The 16790-nt window shown below is 42.1% G+C and overlaps 1 protein-coding gene across 1 annotated transcript in view; it reads left to right on the top strand.

The window, feature by feature from the left end:
• Window positions 1-10582: 10582 nt before the first annotated feature.
• ZYG11A (zyg-11 family member A, cell cycle regulator) overlaps window positions 10583-16790 on the top strand; it is a 61776-nt gene continuing 55568 nt past the window's right edge. The window contains exon 1 of the mRNA NM_001205891.2: window positions 10583-10672. Coding sequence (NP_001192820.1) covers window positions 10583-10672 — 90 coding nt within the window. The remainder of the gene's footprint in view (window positions 10673-16790) is intronic.

Genomic DNA, 16790 nt, shown 5'->3' with positions numbered 1-16790 from the left:
TCTCCTATCACTTTACATCAATACACATTATAAAAGGAACCATTTTCAATGACAAAGCTAGAATGTGATTGTCATATTTCAATATAGGAGTTATCAAACACATGTTCTACCTAATTCTTGGTTTCATCAATTCAGTCTAAAATAAAGCCCTTCAAAACTGGAAATAGTATGAATAATGAGACAAGTACTGTATTTAACCCTCAAACATGTTGTAAGGGAAGAGAATTACTCCTTACTTTATAAATAAGGGGAAGCCTAATGATATGACTTGTCTCATATCACATATATAGAAAGTAATTTGTAAATTAAACCTAGATACTGTTTTAATACCAGCTTCCCCACTCTTTGAAGAATCTTTGCTGATTTGTACAGGCTCAGTAGCGATACCTTTGAATTAAAAAGACAAATGTGGGATTTCCCTGGTGATCCAGTAAGTAGCTAAGAGTCCAGGCTCCCAATGCAGGGGGCCCAAGTTTGATTCTTGGTCAGGAAACTAGATCTCGCTTGCCACAACTAAGAGTTCGTATGCTGCAACTTCAGATCCCACAGGCCTCAAGCCTCAATGAAGATCAAAGATCCTGTGTAATGCAACTAAGACCTGGCACAACCAAATGAATAAAAGTTTTTTTTTAAGACATGTATAATCAAAAAAGTCCTCTGAAACTGGTTCATGAAATAAACCACATTATTGTTTGTGGATACTAGCAATGGATTTAAAGAATCAGATTTTAAAGACCTATGGGAACAGATCAACTATGTGATTTGGAGTCAATCAATTACCACTGTGCCAAATTCTATTGTAAGAAGGGTATAATTTCAAATAACACTAGTTTTCAGTACATTCTGATGATTGACTTAGAATTCCATATATCCAGAAAATACATACCGGAAATACATATGCTAAGCATTTTTTGATGTATACTTTTCCAGCTGAGCCTTGCAACAGCCTTGTAAAGAAGATAATTATGACATTCATGGGTAAGGAAATTGTGAGGTATGAAATAACTTTGCCAGGTTCATAGGTTATGAAGTTTCAGAGTCACACGTAAGATTTAAGTCTATCAAACTCTGAAATCTATGCTCTTAAACACTTTGCTATAAAGGGGAAGATCAATTTAACCATTCAGGACAATCTCAAATCTCATTTAAACATTAAGGCCATTCCCACTCACACTTTGGCCTCTCTCAAAGGATGGAACCCATTGACAGTTTTCCAAGTTTATGATTTGCAACCTCACTGGCCCTTAGCGTCATTATTGTAGTGTCTCCTACAATAAAACATAAGCCTTTTACAACTTAGGGAGAAAATTTCCTCCCCAAAGTAATAGGGCTAAAGAGACCAAGAAACCACCACACTGATACAGATAGAGATTACTTAAATGTGAAAATATCTGAACATGCCTTATCTAACTAGTATGGAGCTTTAGAAGAGTCACCTGCCACAGACCTCATTTGTATGGAGGTCTCCAATCAAAGGGGCACTGACCTTGAGCACTGCTGCTGCTGCTAACTCACTTCAGTTGTATCCAACTCTGTGCAACCCCATAAACGGCAGCCCACCAGGCTCCCCCGTCCCTGGGATTCTCCAGGCAAGAATACTGGAGTGGGTTGCCATTTCCTTCTCCAATGCATGAAAGTGAAAGTGAAGTCACTCAGTCATGTCTGACTCCTAGTGACCCCATGGGCTGCAGCCTACCAGGCTCCTCTGTCCATGGGATTTTCCAGGCAAGAGTACTGGAGTGGGTTGCCATTGACTTCTCCGTTGAGCACTGAGACATTTCCAAATAATTGTATAAACAACTCTCATCAGAACCTCCCATCCTTTGAAGCTCTAAACCAACTCCCCTGTCGTATTAAGCCAGTATGTAAACCTTTCCCCACAGCTGTTCCAGGAGTTAGTTTCTATGTAGGTTATTCCCATGTGTGTAATAAAATTTCCCCTTGTTTACCTACTGTCAGTCAATTTATAGGTCTCCTTCCACCTCCAACAATCGGACCTAAGTTGGTAGAGGAGTTTTTCCTCTCATAAGCCTTCACAATAAGTTCATTAAAAAAAAAAATGTTAAAACTAATAAACACGGAGAGAGAATGTTGGAATAAAGGACAGTACTTTAAATGGATGCATGTAGTTTTATATGTATCACTTGCCCTTATTTTACTCATTTTCTGCCCACCTGTGATAACTTAGAGACAAAAAGAGTCTTTTTGGATGGGCCTTAGAGAATAATTTCCTTAATTTCGTTTCCCTGGAGTGGTTTGTCTTTCTTCAAGTTCACTACTTCAGTGTGTTACCTTTTACTAATCAAATTAGCAAAGAGGGAGACTGGGGCTTCCCAGAGGGCTCAGTGGTAGACTTCCTGCCAATACCTGAAGAGATGTGGGTTTGATCCCAGGGTGGAGAAGGCCCCCTGGAGGAGAACGTGGCAACCCCGCTGCAGTATTCTGCCTGAAAAATCCCATGGACAGAGGAACCTGGCGTGCTACAGTCCAGAACTCACAGAGTCGGACAAGACTGAGTGACTGAGCACAGAGGGAGACTAGTCAAGAGGGAGATCTCAGAACTCCAGGCTGCCCCTCCCTAAATACAGGAAGCCTTTTCTTTAGGGCCATTGATACTTTGTACTGCTCTGTGATTCCAGTTCCTTTATTTTCTAAGCAGGCTCTTCCTATAGTAATACAGGTTTTACTGCTGATCACTACAATAAGAAAAATAAACCAAAGCTACAGACATGGATAAGACAAAGACTTAATAGCTAGTCTTTGTGTTTTTGATGCCCAGAAAGCGACAGTTGCTAAAAGTCTCAGAGCTTCAAATGACCCTTTTCCTTAGAAATTATCCTGTCTACTAGAAAGCACAAAACTGACACAGGCAGTGTTGATCTCTTAGTTTTTGAAATTCGGTAAGTTTGGTATTCCAGAAGAGGAAGTGAAGCTCACAGGGTACTACCCAAAGGTAAGGTGGAGATGGACTCTGAATTCAGGCTTTTTTGACATCAGAGCTCATGATCTTTCCCCTGTATTTCATGCCAGTTGTTGTTGAGCAGCTCAGTCGTGTCCAACTCTTTGTGACCCCATTGACTACAGCATGCCAGGCTTCCCTGTCCTTCACCATCTCCCGGAACTTGCTCAAACTCATGTCCATTGAGTCAGTGATGCCATCCAACCATTTTGTCCTCTGTCGTCCCCTTCTCCTGCCTTCAATCTTTACCATGCCAACATAGCTAAAGAAAATTTACAAAGTTCTTAAAGAAATCCAACCATGATCTAAAGAATCTTGACTATAGTTTTCTCATTGCATTGCAGAAGTTTAATTTCTTAAGACTTTCCAATTTATCTGTTCCTGCACTATCCTTTGCCCATTCTTCAGAGTTGTCAGAAAAAGGGAGGGGAATGTCAGGGAAGGGCTCTCTAAAGGAAGTGAGGTCTCAGTGAAATCTGAAGGATTAATACGAATTACTTAGAAGGGGGAGGTAGCATGGACAACAATGAATGTGCCAAAGTACAAGTCTAGAACTGAAACAATTTCGCTATATGATGTTAAAATGAGAATGCAAAGTGAAATGAAAGTGTTCGTCACTTGTATCTGACTCTTCGCGACCCCATGAACTATAGCCCACCAGGCTCCTCTGTCTATGGAATTCTCCAGGAAAGAATACTTGAGTGGATTGCCATTCCCTTCTCCAGGGAATCTTCCCAACCCAGGGATCAAACCCAGGTTTCCTGTATTGCAGGCAATGTCTTTACTATCTGAGCCAGAATACTAATAATTTAAACTAGAGATACAACCAGGAGCCAGATCATGAGGATGATCTAAGCCATCCTAAGAAGTTTGGGTTTTATTCTGAGGACAATGGGGAGACATGGAAGTGTTTTAAACTGGGGAGAAACATCATCAGATTTGTGTTTAGGTAGAATACTCATTTTAGGTGCGTAAAAGATTGGTTGGGATGGGTCTGGTAATGGATCAGTTAGGAGCATAAATCATCAGAAATTATTGAAGTGGAAAACTGGAGACTAGGTAGGGGATGGATATCGGAGAAGGCGATGGCACCCCACTCCAGTACTCTTGCCTTGAAAATCCCATGGACGGAGGGGCCTGGTGGGCTGCAGTCCATGGGTTGCTAGGAGTCAGACACGACTGAGCGACTTCACTTTATTTTTTCACTTTCATGCATTGGAGAAGGAAATGGCAACCCACTCCAGTGTTCTTGCCTGGAGAATCCCAGGGACGGGGGAGGCTGGTGGGCTGCTGTCTATGGGGTCTCACAGAGTCGGACACGACTGAAGCGACTTAGCAGCAGCAGCAGCAGGGGAGGAAGGGCAGGAAGCACAGTTTATGACAAAAATTTGTTCTTCCCTAAGTAGCTGCAACCTTGCCTCTGATTTTGGAGACAAACTTCCTTTTACAACTACAATTGATTTTTTCCAGGTAGCCATTACACTTTTTTTTTTCCCCCAACAAATAATACTGGCTACCTTCTGTAAGTTAGGCACTATTATTTTTAGTCACTAAGTTGTCTGACCCTTTTGCAATCCCATGGACTGTAGCCCACCAGGCTCCTCTTTCCAAGGGATTTCCCAGGCAAGAACACTAGTTCAGTTCAGTTGCTCAGCTGTGTCTGACTCTTTGCAACCCCATGGACCACAGTATACCAGGCTTCCCTGTCCATCAGCAACTCCCAGAGCTTGCTTAAACTCATGTTCCGTCGAGCAGGTGATGCCATCCAACCATCTCATCCTCTGTCGTCCCCTTCTCTTCCTGCCCTCAATCTTTCCCAGCATCAGGGTTCCTTCCAATGAGTCGGTTCTTCGCATCAGGTGGCCAAAGTACTGGAGTTTCAACTTCAGCATCAGTCCTTCCAATGAATATTCAGGACTGATTTCCTTTAGGATGGACTGGTTGGATCTCCTTGCAGTCCAAGGGACTCTTAAGAGTCTTCTACAACACCACAGTTCAAAAGCATCAATTCTTTGGCTCTCAGCTTTGTTTATAGTCCAACTTTCACATCCATACATGACTACTGGAAAAACCATAGTTTTGACTAGATGGATCTTGGCTGGTAAAGTAATGTTGCTGCTTTTTAATATGCTGTCTAGGTTTGGCATAGCTTTTCTTCCAAGGAGGAAGCATCTTTTAATTTCACGGCTGCAGTTACCATCTGCAGTGATTTTGGATCCCTCCAAAATAGACTGGGTTGCTATTTCCTTTTCCAGGGGATATTCCTGACCCAGGGATCAAACTTGCATCTCCTGTATCACAGGTTAATTCTTTACCACTGAGCCACCAGGGAAGTCCCTTGGCACTATTTTACACCTGGGTATAACAAAGTCTTTTCCCTCATGTTAGTTCAGTTCAGTCATTCAGTCATGTGCAACTCTTTGCGACCCCATGCACTGCAGCACACCAGGCTTCCCTATCCATCACCAACTCCTGGAGCTTGCTCAAACTCATGTCCATAGAGTCAGTGATGCCATCATCATCCTCTGTAATCCCCTTCTCCTCCTGCCTTCAAACTTTCCCAGCCTCAGGGACTTTTCCAATGAGTCAGTTCTTCACATCAGGTGGCCAAAGTACTGGCACTTCAGATTCAGCGTCAGTCCTTCCAATGAAGACTCAGGACTGATTTCCTTCAGGATTGACTGGTTTGGTCTCCTTGCAGTCCAAGGGCCTCTCAAGATTCTTCTCCAACACCACAGTTCAAAAGCATCAATTCTTTGGTGCTCAGCTTTCTTTATTGTCCAACTCTCACATACATACATGACTACTGGAAAAACCATAGCTTTTGATGGACCTTTGCTGGCAAAGTGATATCTCTTCTTTTTAATATGCTGTCTAGGTTGGTCACAGGTTTTCTCCCAAGGAGCCAGCATCTTTTAATTTCATGGCTGCAGTCACCATCGGCACTGATTTTGGAGCCCCCCAAAATAAAGTCTGTCACTGTTTCCATTTTTTCCCCATCTATTTGCCATTAAGTGATGGAACTTGATGCTATGACCTAATTTTTTTGAATTTTGAGTTTTAAGGCAGTTTTTTCACTCTCCTCTTTAACTTTCATCAAGAGACTCTTTAGTTCTTCTTCACTTTCTACCATAAGTGTGGTATCATCTGCATACCTGAGGTTATTGGTATTTCTCCCAGCAATCTTGATTCCAGCTTGTGCTTCATCCAATCTGGCATTTCACATGATGTACTCTGCATAAAAGTTAAATAAGCCTTACTGATAAGGCAATATTTGAGCTAAAATTTGAAGGAAGTAAGAGAGATATCCATGAATATAACAAGCAGTCCAATGGTGCTGGAGTAGAATGAATAAAGGAGAGAATGGCAGAAGATGAAGCAAGAGAAGGGCATGGAAAGAACAGATTATGTAGAACCTTGGAGAACACCATCCTTATGAATCTTTATATTCTGCCTGAGATGGGAAGCTATTGGAGGATTTGGGGTAGAGGATGACATGATGTTTAAAGTGATCACTCTAGTTGCTATGTTGGGAAGAGATTTTAATGGAACAAGCCTGAAAGCTGGGGAACCAGACAGGAGGATAGACAGGAGGATATTGTAAGAATCCAAGTTGGTTCTGACAGGGGCTTGGACCAGGTTAGCAGGTGGGAGAGATAAGAGATAGTCCTTGGATATATTTTAAAGACAGAGTCGATAGGATTTCCTAACAGATAGGATATTGGATATAAGAATAAGAGAGGAGTTAAAAATTATTTCCAAGGTTTTGTCACAAGCAACAGAAAGGAAGGAGTTGCCATATACTAAAATAGGAAAAGCAGATTAGGGTAAGGACAACAGGAGTTTACTTTTGGACACATTAGGCTATTTTGATAACCAGGTGTATATGTTGAATAAACCACTGAATGTATCACTCAAGTTCAAAAGCAGGGTACAGTCTAGACATAAAACATGGATATATCAGCATATAAATTTCTTTTAAAGTTATGAAACTAGACAAAATTACCACAAGGAAGAGAGATTGGATAGGGAAGACATATACAAGTACAGAGTCTTGGGGGTACACAAAGATTTAGAACTATGGGTGATGAGAAATCAAGAGGATGAGAAGGAGCAAAAATGAGGTAGGAGGAGAAGAGAAGAAAGAGGAAGGCATGGGAGAGGAGGAGGAAGAGAAGATGCATCCTGGAAGCCAAATGGAGAAAGGGAGGAAGAAATGATCACCTGGGTCAAATGCTGCTGAATAAATAAGATGAGAGAAGAGTGACAACTGAATTCAGCAACCTGGACGTTGAGAAGAATGGTTAGTGGAGTGGCAGGGGAGAAAGAAAAGGGTAAGAAAAAGATTGGAGACAGCATGTACAGACCACATTTTGGATAAGTTTTGCACAAAAGGGTGAAGAGATATGAGGGCAAGACCTGAATAGGTATTAAGTACTAGAAATTAGGTCAAAAGAAGTTTTTTTTTTTTTTTTTTTTAATTATGGGAAAAGTATCAGCTGGTGGCAATGATCCAAGAAAGGGGAAAAAATAATTCAGGAGAAAGAAAGGATGTTGCTGGATGATGTCTTTGAATAAGCAAGAGATGAGACTTGTTGCAGAAGCCCAGAACTAGCCAAATTGCCAATATCCATTGGATCATAGAAAAAGCAAGAGAATTCCAGAAAAACATCTGCTTCTGTTTCATTGACTACGTTAAAGCCTTTGACTGTGTAGATCACAACAAACTGTGGAAAATTCTTAAAGAAATCAGAATATCAGACTACCTTACCTGTCTCCTGAGAAACCTATATGCAGGCCAAGAAGCAACAGTTAGAACCAGACATGGAACAATGGACTGGTTTCAAATCGGGAAAGGTGTACATCAAGGCTATATATTGTCACCCTGCTTAACTTATATGCAGAGTACATCATGAGAAATGCCAGACTGGATGAAGCATAAGCTGGAATAAAGATTGCCAGGAGAAATATCAATAACCTCATATATGCAGATGACACCACCCTTATGGCAGAAAGCAAAGAGGAATTAAAGAGCCTCTTGAAAAAGGTGAAAGAAGATAGTCAAAAAGTTGGCTTAAAACTCAACATTCAAAAATCTAAGATCATGGCATAACTGGTTCCATCACTTCATGGCAAATAGATGGGGAAACAATGGAAACAGTGACAGACTTTATTTTCTTGGGCTCCAAAATCACTGTGAACTGTGACTGCAGCCATGAAATTAAAAGATGCTGGCTCCTTGGAAGAAAAACTATGACCAACCTAGATGGCATAGTAAAAAGATCACTTTTTACATCACTTTGCCAGCAAAGGTCCATCTAGTCAAAGCTATGGTTTTTCCAGTAGTCATGTATGGATGTGAGAGTTGGATGATAAAGAAAGCTGAGCACCAAAGAATTGATGCTTTTGAACTGTGGTGTTGGAGAAGACGCTTGAGAGGCCCTTGGACTGCAAGGAGACCAAACCAGTCAATTCTGAAGGAAATGAGTCCTGAGTCTTCATTGGAAGGACTGATGCTGAAGCTCCAATACTTTGGACACCTGATGTGAGGAGCCAACTCCTTGGAAAAGACCCTGAGGCTGGGAAAGATTGAAGGCAGGAGGAGAAGGGGATGACAGAGGATGAGATGGTTGGATGGCATCACCGACTCAACGGAAATGAGTTTGAGCAAACTCTGGGGGATGGTGAAGGACAGAGGAGCCTGGTCTACTGGAGCCCATGGCGTTGCAAAGTGTCAGACATGACTGAGCAACTGCACAGCAACAACAAAGAGTATAAAGAGTTCATGGTAATAGGATAGAAAGCCTGTAGTAGTAGATGGGTAGATACGATGGTTGGAGCTTAGAATTCTTTTTTTTAATATTTATTTATTTGGCTGCTCCAGGTCTTAGTTGCTGCATGTGGGATCCAGTTCCCTGACCAGGGATCAAACCTTGGCCCCCTGCATTTCGAATGTGGAGTTTTAACCACTGGACCACTACAGAAGTCCCTAGAATGTTCTTTTTGATTCTTTTTTTTTCAGTGAAAGAGGAAATTGACAGTATGATTAGGGGAAGAGGTGTTCAAGATTTGAGGACGAAAGTTATAAAATAGTCTTTAAAAATACTCTACTATAAAATTAAATTAAAAAGTACACCTGAAACTAACACAGCATTGTAAATCAACTATACTTCAATACGAGGCTTCCCAGGTGGCACAATGGTAAAGAGTCTGCCTGCCAATGCAGGAGACACTGGGTCAGGAAGATCCCCTGGAGAAGGGAATGGCAACCCACTCCAGTATTCCTGCCTGGAGAATTCCAGGGACTGAGGAGCCTGGCAGGCTACAGTCCATGGGGTCACAAGGAGTCGGACACGCCTGAGCGACTGAACAACAATCAAGGACTTGTTCTCTGTCAAGCATTTTCATGTGTTTTACATAAATTTTTTTTTTTTTTTTTCTTTTTTAACGCGCAGTTTGTAGGATCTCACTTCCCCAACCCGGGACTGAACCGAGGACAAGGTCGTGAAAGCGTGGAATCAAAACTTTTAGACCACCAGGGAGCTCGCTACATACACTATCTTATTTATAAGGCATTCTCATCCCATTTTACTGATGAGGAAGTTGAGCTTTAGCGAAATTAAGAAGCTTGTCCAAGAGCAGGCATTCCAATGCAGTATTCAAATTCAAGGCTCCCTACTCTTAACAACTATCCTTTTCCAAGACATCCCTTCTGTTAATTTTACTAGTGTACTAATTTATTGCTCTCTTTCACGGTTTCTTGGAGCAGATTATAAGGGTCTTCTTGATACTTTTTAGGTCATAAGAAACAAGAGAAGTGCTATTGCCAGTTCTAAGAGAAAAGTCTTTTAAAAATATATTTTTAAATGTATGCATTTAAAATATCCCTCAGTATCCATGGGTTCTCTATCCCCGGATTCAACGTCCATGGAACATGTTCAAAAAAAAAGTTTTCTTGAGGTTTCAAAAAGCAAAATCTGAATTTGCTAGTACCAGCAAATTATATGTAAATATACAGAATTTACAGTGTATTAGTTATACTAGTATGAGCAAGCTACAAGTCATTTAAAGTATAGAGGAGGAAGTATGTAAGTTATACCCAAATACTCCTCTTTTTTATAAGGCACTTCAGTTTCACGGGATTTGGTTATGGTGGACCCTGAAATCAATGCCCCTGGGGACAGAGAGGGACCACCATATTGTTTCCCAACTCCACAGAGCTGGTCCATGGGCGTGCCTTTGACGGGCAAAGGGAACGTGGTATTGAACCGTATGGCGTAGGTTTTGTGGGAGACTTGGGCATAGACGTGGGGGTAGGAGTTGAGTTGTCTGTACGGCGTGAAGGAGGTGGAAGGAGAACAGCTGGGTCCTCACCGGATGGAGTGGTGGGTGGCCGGGGTGGGGGTGGTGAGTGGCCGGGGTGGGGGTGGTGAGGCCCGTCCTGGGGGCGGGGTCTACGGTGGGCGAGTGCGCGTCGCCGCGCCCGGCATTTCAAACCTCGCGGCTTGATCGCTGAGTGTCAGCTCGCGGGTGTTGCTCAGCTGCTTCCTGGCGCGGGTCGAACTCTCGCGGGATCCAGGCCCACCTCGACGGCAACTCTCTCCTCGACGCCTCACAGTCGCCATGGTTCACTTCTTGCACCCGGGCCTTTCGCCCCGGACCATCGTCCCTCCGGACGCTCGGAAGGATGTTCTAGGCTTCCTCGTGGTGCAGGTGAGCTCCGAGGAGGGCAAGAATCGGGGGTAGGAAATGGAACGCGAACCTCGGCTGGACGTCAGCCCTGGGCGAGCACGGCAAGTCGTCGGGGACCGTGCGGAGACATTTTTGGCTCGTTTGACCTACGCGGGGGGTAACGTCTAAAGAGGCTGAGCCCCTGTTAGGCTTCTGTGTTCAGATGCTGGGAAGTGCTTGTCGGAGAGGAGTTTTCCGCCCGGGGCGTCCCAGCCTCCGAGCGCGCCGACCCTGCGCAGCGGAGGAGTGGCGGGGTGTGTCCCGCCTCCCGCTTGACCTTGGGCGGGTCTTCTCCTCTGGTCCCCTTGGTTCTCCTGTGTAAGTGAGTGCGTGCGTGCTAAGTCGCTTCAGTCGTTTCCAACTCTTTGCGACCCTAGGGACTGGAGTCCACCAGGCTTCTCTGTCCATGGGATTCTCCAGTAAGAATACTGGAGTGGATTGCCATGCCCTCCCCCAGGGGTATCTTCCCTACACAGGGATCGAACGCGTCTCTCCTGTCTCCTGCATTGGCAGGCGTATTGACTAGCGCCTCCTGGGAAGACTACGTGCAAGCGCGGGCGACAGCTATTTTGCAAGGTGGTGTTAAGTTTAGACGTAAGCACTGGGCGTGGCTTTATGCTTGGCCCGTGGCATTTATTGTCATCCTGCGCCCAAATGCCTTAAACTTCAACTGTTCCCTAACGTATGTTGGGGACTCGTTGCTCCCCAGAGTATGCGACCTGTCGGTCCTGGGATTGTTAATAGAAAGAGCCCGCCTGGAAGAACTGGAACCCCAAAGTGAAATTCCTAAAATTCCATGTGTTCTTTTCGGCCCCGCTCACCGTTTCCCTCGGAATGCCTTTCAAACGAAATTGAGCAACACGCAAACCAAAAGAGTGTGTATTTGGAGCCTACTGTGTATCAGTTGTCGCATTTCTAAAATCTCTCGGATTTTTTGGTAGGCATTGATGGTCTCCATTTTACTAGTGTGTAGGAAAATTGAGAACCCTTGACTTGCTCAGGATCTTGAACCTGACATCATTTCTGATGTGATTCCATATTCTACAAAACCCCAAGGGCCTCCCTTCTTAGAACTCAAAATCTAGTGAACCCATATAGTATGGAGGAAAGGAAATATTCTGATTGAGGTTGCACTTTACACACTAACGCCTTGTTGGCCTTTGTGTCCTGCAGAGATCTAACCTGTAATCCTGTAGACCCTTTTGGACTCACTTTTAAAAGCTTCTTAAATAATGCATACATTTATTTGTTATTGTTCAGTTGCTAAGTCCTATCTGGCTCTTTAGCGATCCGACGGGCAGCAACACTGCTGCACTCCCCTGTCTTTCACTCTCTCCTGGAGTTTGTGCAAATTCACGTCTTGTCTTTTGGGTTGGTGATGTTCTATCTCATCATCTTATCCTCTGCCTCTCCCTTCTCTTTTTGCCTTCAATCTTCCCCGGCATTGGTCTTCCCTGTTAGCTCAGTTGGTCAAGAGTCCGCCTGCAATGCAGGAGATTCCTCGGTAGGGAAGATCTGCTGGAGAAGGGATAGGCTACCCTCTTCAGTATTCTTGGGCTTCCCTTTTGGCTCAAGAATCTGCCTGCAATGCCGGAGACCTGGGTTCTGTCCCTGGGTTGAGATCACCTGAAAGAAGGGCAAGGCTACCCTCTCCAGTATTCTGGCCTGGAGAATTCCATGGACTGTAAAGTCCATGAGGTCGAAAAGAGTCAGACAGGACTGAATGACTTTCACTTTCCCAGCATAAGGGTCTTTTCCAGTGAGTCAGCTTTTTGCCTTAGGTGGCCAAAATATTGGAGTTTCAGCTTCAGCATCAGTCCTTCCAATGAATATTTAGGGTTGATTTCCTTTAGGATTGACTGGTTTGATCTTGCTGTCCAAGCAACTCTGAAGAGTCTTCACTAGCACCCCAATTTGAAAGCATCAATTCTTTGGCACTCAGCCTTCTTTATCGTCCAACTCTCACATCCGTATATGACTACTGGAAAAACCATACCTTTGACTATTTGGACCTTTGTCGGCAAAGTGATGGCTCTGCTTTTTGATACTCTGTCTGGGTTTGTCATAGCTTTCCTTCCATAGCACAGGCGTCTTTTAATTTCATGACTGCAGTCACAGTCTGCAGTGATTTTGGAGCCCAAGAAAATAAAGTTTGCCACTGCTTCCACTTTTTCTCTTTGTCATGAAGTGATGGGACCAGATGCCGTCATCTTAGTTTTTTGAATGTATACTGTTGGGGTATGAGGTTGAAAGACGAGAGTGAAAAAGCTGGCTTAAAATTCACCATTTTAAAAACTAAGATCATGGCGTCTGGTCCCATCACTTCATGGCAAACAGGAGGAGAAAAAGTGGAAGCAGTGACAAAACCAGACTGGATGAAGCACAAGCTGGAATCAGGATTGCCAGGAGAAATATCAGTAACCTCAGATACACAGATGATACCGCCCTTATGGCCAAAGTGAAGAGGAAGTAAAGAGCTTTTTTTTTTTTTTTTAAAGAGCCTCTTGATGAAAGTGAAAGAGGAGAGTGAAAAAGCTGGCTTAAAACTCAACATTCAAAAAATGATGATCATGGCCTCTGGTCCCATCACTTCAAGGCAGATAGATGGGGAAAAAATGGAAACAGTGACAGACTTTATATTCTTGGGCTTCAAAATCACTATAGATGGTGACTGCAGCCATGAGATTAAAAGATGCTTGCCCCTTGGAAGAAAAGCTATGACAAACCTAGACAGTATATTAAAAAGCAGAGACTACTTTTCCAGCAAAGGTCGGTCTAGTCAAAGCTATGGTTTTTCCAGTAGTCATGTATGGATGTGAGAGTTGGATGATAAAGAAAGTTGAGCACCAAAGAATTGATGCTTTTGAACTGTGGTGTTGGAGAAGACTCTTGAGAGGCCCTTGAACTGCAAGATCCAACCAGTCAATCCTAAAGGAAATCAGTCCTGAATATTCATTGGAAGGACTGATGCTGAAGCAGAAGCTCCAATACTTGGCCACCTGATGCGAAGAACTGACTCTTTTGAAAAGACCCTGACGCTCAGAAAGACTGAAGGCAGGAGGAGAAGGAGACGACAGAGAATGAGATGGTTGGATAGCATCACCTACTCGATGAATATGAGTTTGAGAAGCTCCGGGAGTTGGTGATGGATAGGGAAGCCTGGTGTTCTGCAGTGCATGGGGTCCCAAAGAGGCTGAGTGACTGAACGGAACTGAACTTTCACCCTTATCAAGAGGCTTTTTAGTTCCTCTTCACTTTCTGTCATTAGAGTGGTATCGTCTGCATATCTGAGGTGGTTGCTATTAGTCCAGCAGTCTTGATTCCGTCTTGTGATTCATCCAGCCTGACATTTGTTTGTAGCTAATGGAAAAGCTGAGTTGTTAATGTATGTCCAAGCACAGCATGTCAAGTACATTTTTTGCTGCCACTGGCATAATTGAAATGCAAGGTTTTCTTTAGAAAAGTGATCAGACTAATTCATTTCTGTGTGGGTCATTTGGTTAAGATTTTTAGTTAATTTAAAAAATTGTACAATTCACGAATACTTTTCCTTTAGATTTCTCTGTTGTTTTAAATGTTATTTAGCAATGTTTTGTAGTTTTTACTGTAAATGTCTGTTACATATTTTGTTAAATTTATCCCTGTTTTTGTTAGTACTGTGAATATTTTTTAAAAGTTTGTAGTTTGGGGGGTGTATTGATCTTGTATCTTATGACTTTGCTCAAGCTACTTTAAAAAAAATAGAAAAAAATTTAATCAAAAGTTGGTTCTTTGTAAAGATCAATAAAATTGCTAGATCTTTAGCCAGGATAACCAAAGGAAGACTGAAATAACCAATATCAGAATGAAGGAGCTACTGTCACTACTGATGTAAAGCCACATATATTGTTTTGTTTTTTTATGTTTTCTTAAGATTTTCTTTATAATCTGTTATCTGCAAATAAAGACAGCTTTACTTATTTCCTTTCAATCTGTGCTTTATATTTCCTTTTCTAAAAAATGCAATATCTAGGACTTTTTGTAGAATGTAAGAGAAAAGTAGTGAGAAGAGACATCTTTATATCATTCTAGCTCTTGGTTTTCCCATAGATGCCTTTTATCAAATTAAGGACGTTTTCTTCTATTCTTAGTTTGCTGATTTTTTTTTGTTTTTGCTTTTTTCAATCATGGATATCATGAATGTGTTTTGAAATGTGTTGAAATACTTTCTCAGCATATATTAAGGACGTATGTTTTTGTTCTTTATTGTGTTGATGTGGTAGGTTTTATTGATTGTGAATTTAACTTGACATTGTTGGACCTTAGTTCCTGGACCAGGAATTGAACTCTCACCTTTGACAGTGAAAGCTGAGTCCTAACCACTGGACTGCCAAGGAATTCCCTCCATTGAGTTTTTTTTTTTCCAGTTGATTATTTTAAAAGTTTCATTCTACCTTTTCTGTTGACTTACTAGTTCTCTTCCTCTTCTCTGAATGGTCACACAAAGCTAACAGTTTTTAAAATGTGGACTGAAGACCTCTGGGGTCTCTAAGACCCCATTCTGTTTCGTTAAGCCTCACATTAATGAAATTTGCAAAGATGTAAAACAGTGCTGCCATTGTCACTAAACTTTTAAAAATTCTTTTTGAAAATACAGCTCTTTAAAAAAACTGTTCTTTATTGGGAACTTCCTGGTAATCCAGTGGTTAGGACTTGGTGCTTTCACTGCTGCGGGTGCAGGTTCAGTCCTTGGTCTGGGAACTAAGATCCCACAAGCCATGTGGTGTGACTGGGAAAAGAAAATGTTCTTTGTGTGAACATGTGATTGGTTTAATTTTTATTATTTCTGAATGAAATATTTTAAAGATTTCTTAGTTTTAACTTATAATACAGTAATGTTGATATATATAATCCAGTTTTTTAAGAGTACTGTTGGTGCTAAGACTAAAAAGTTTGAGAGTCACAGCTCTAGGTTTTAAAATGTACACGTTTTGGAGAAGGAAATGGCAACCCACTCCAGTATTCTTGCCTGGAAAAGTCCATGGACAGAGGAGCCTGGCAGGCTGCAGTCCATGGGGTTACATGACTGAGCATGTGTGCATGAGGGTGGAGGGTCACGGGTTGGTAGCAATAAACTGGTAGAACTAAAAAAAAAAAAATTGTACACGTTTGACTTACTGCACTACTTCTAAATATATCACTTCAGCTTACAACAGTGTTCTTTGATTTTCTCCCCTCTTTCCTCTCCTTTGTACTGTTTAAATAAGACATTTTACTTTTCTAAGTTGCACAGTATATTGTTTTTACTTTTTCTTTGATGAGTTATTAAAGAAATTAGGAAATAAGAAAAATAGTTGTGTATTTATCCACATGCTCCTGTTTCCAGTACTCTTCCCTTTTCTCTAGATCCCAAATATCCATCCTGTATAATGTTTCTTTACCTAAAGAACATTTTACCTTTCTTATAGTGTAGATCTGCTGATGATAGGTTCTTTCTACTTTGTCTGAAAATATCTTTATTTTACCTTTATTTTTGAAAGATATTTCAATGCACTTAGCTTTTCTTCCTATTGCACTTAAATTTTTTAGAAAATTTTATATATTTAGTTGGATCTTTGTTGCTGCACGGGGTTTTCTTTAGTTGTGGTGAGCAGGGATGTTCTCTGGTTGCAGTGCAGGGCCTTCTCTTGTTGCTGAGCACAGGCTCTAGGATGTGCGGGCTGCAGAAGCTTGGCGTGTAGGCTCAGTTGTGGCTCTGGGGCTCTAGAGCACAGGCTCAGTAGTTGCGGCACGTAGGCTTAGTTGCTCTGAGGCATGTGGGATCTTCACGAATCAGGGATAGAATCCATGTCTCTTGCTCTGGCAGGTGGATTCTTTACGACTCAGTCACCAGGAGAGCCCTCTACAGCACTTTAAAAGTGTTACTTCATTGTCTTTTGGCTAGCATTGCTTCTGATGAAAATTCAGTGGTCACATTTTTTCGTTTTAAACTGTCCACAGTACCTCTAGCTCCCTCTGCCCCACCCCTAGCTTAGATTTTTCTTTTTATCATAGGTTTTTAGCTATTTGTCATGTTGTAGTGTCTTTTATTTCACTTTGGGTCCATTCTTGCTTCCGGGAT

Source organism: Bos taurus, chromosome 3, assembly GCF_002263795.3.
Source record: "Bos taurus isolate L1 Dominette 01449 registration number 42190680 breed Hereford chromosome 3, ARS-UCD2.0, whole genome shotgun sequence".
Taxonomy (NCBI): domain Eukaryota; kingdom Metazoa; phylum Chordata; class Mammalia; order Artiodactyla; family Bovidae; genus Bos; species Bos taurus.
The sequence above is the reverse complement of the archived record's forward strand: the minus strand, read 5'-3'. Positions and strand labels throughout refer to the sequence as shown.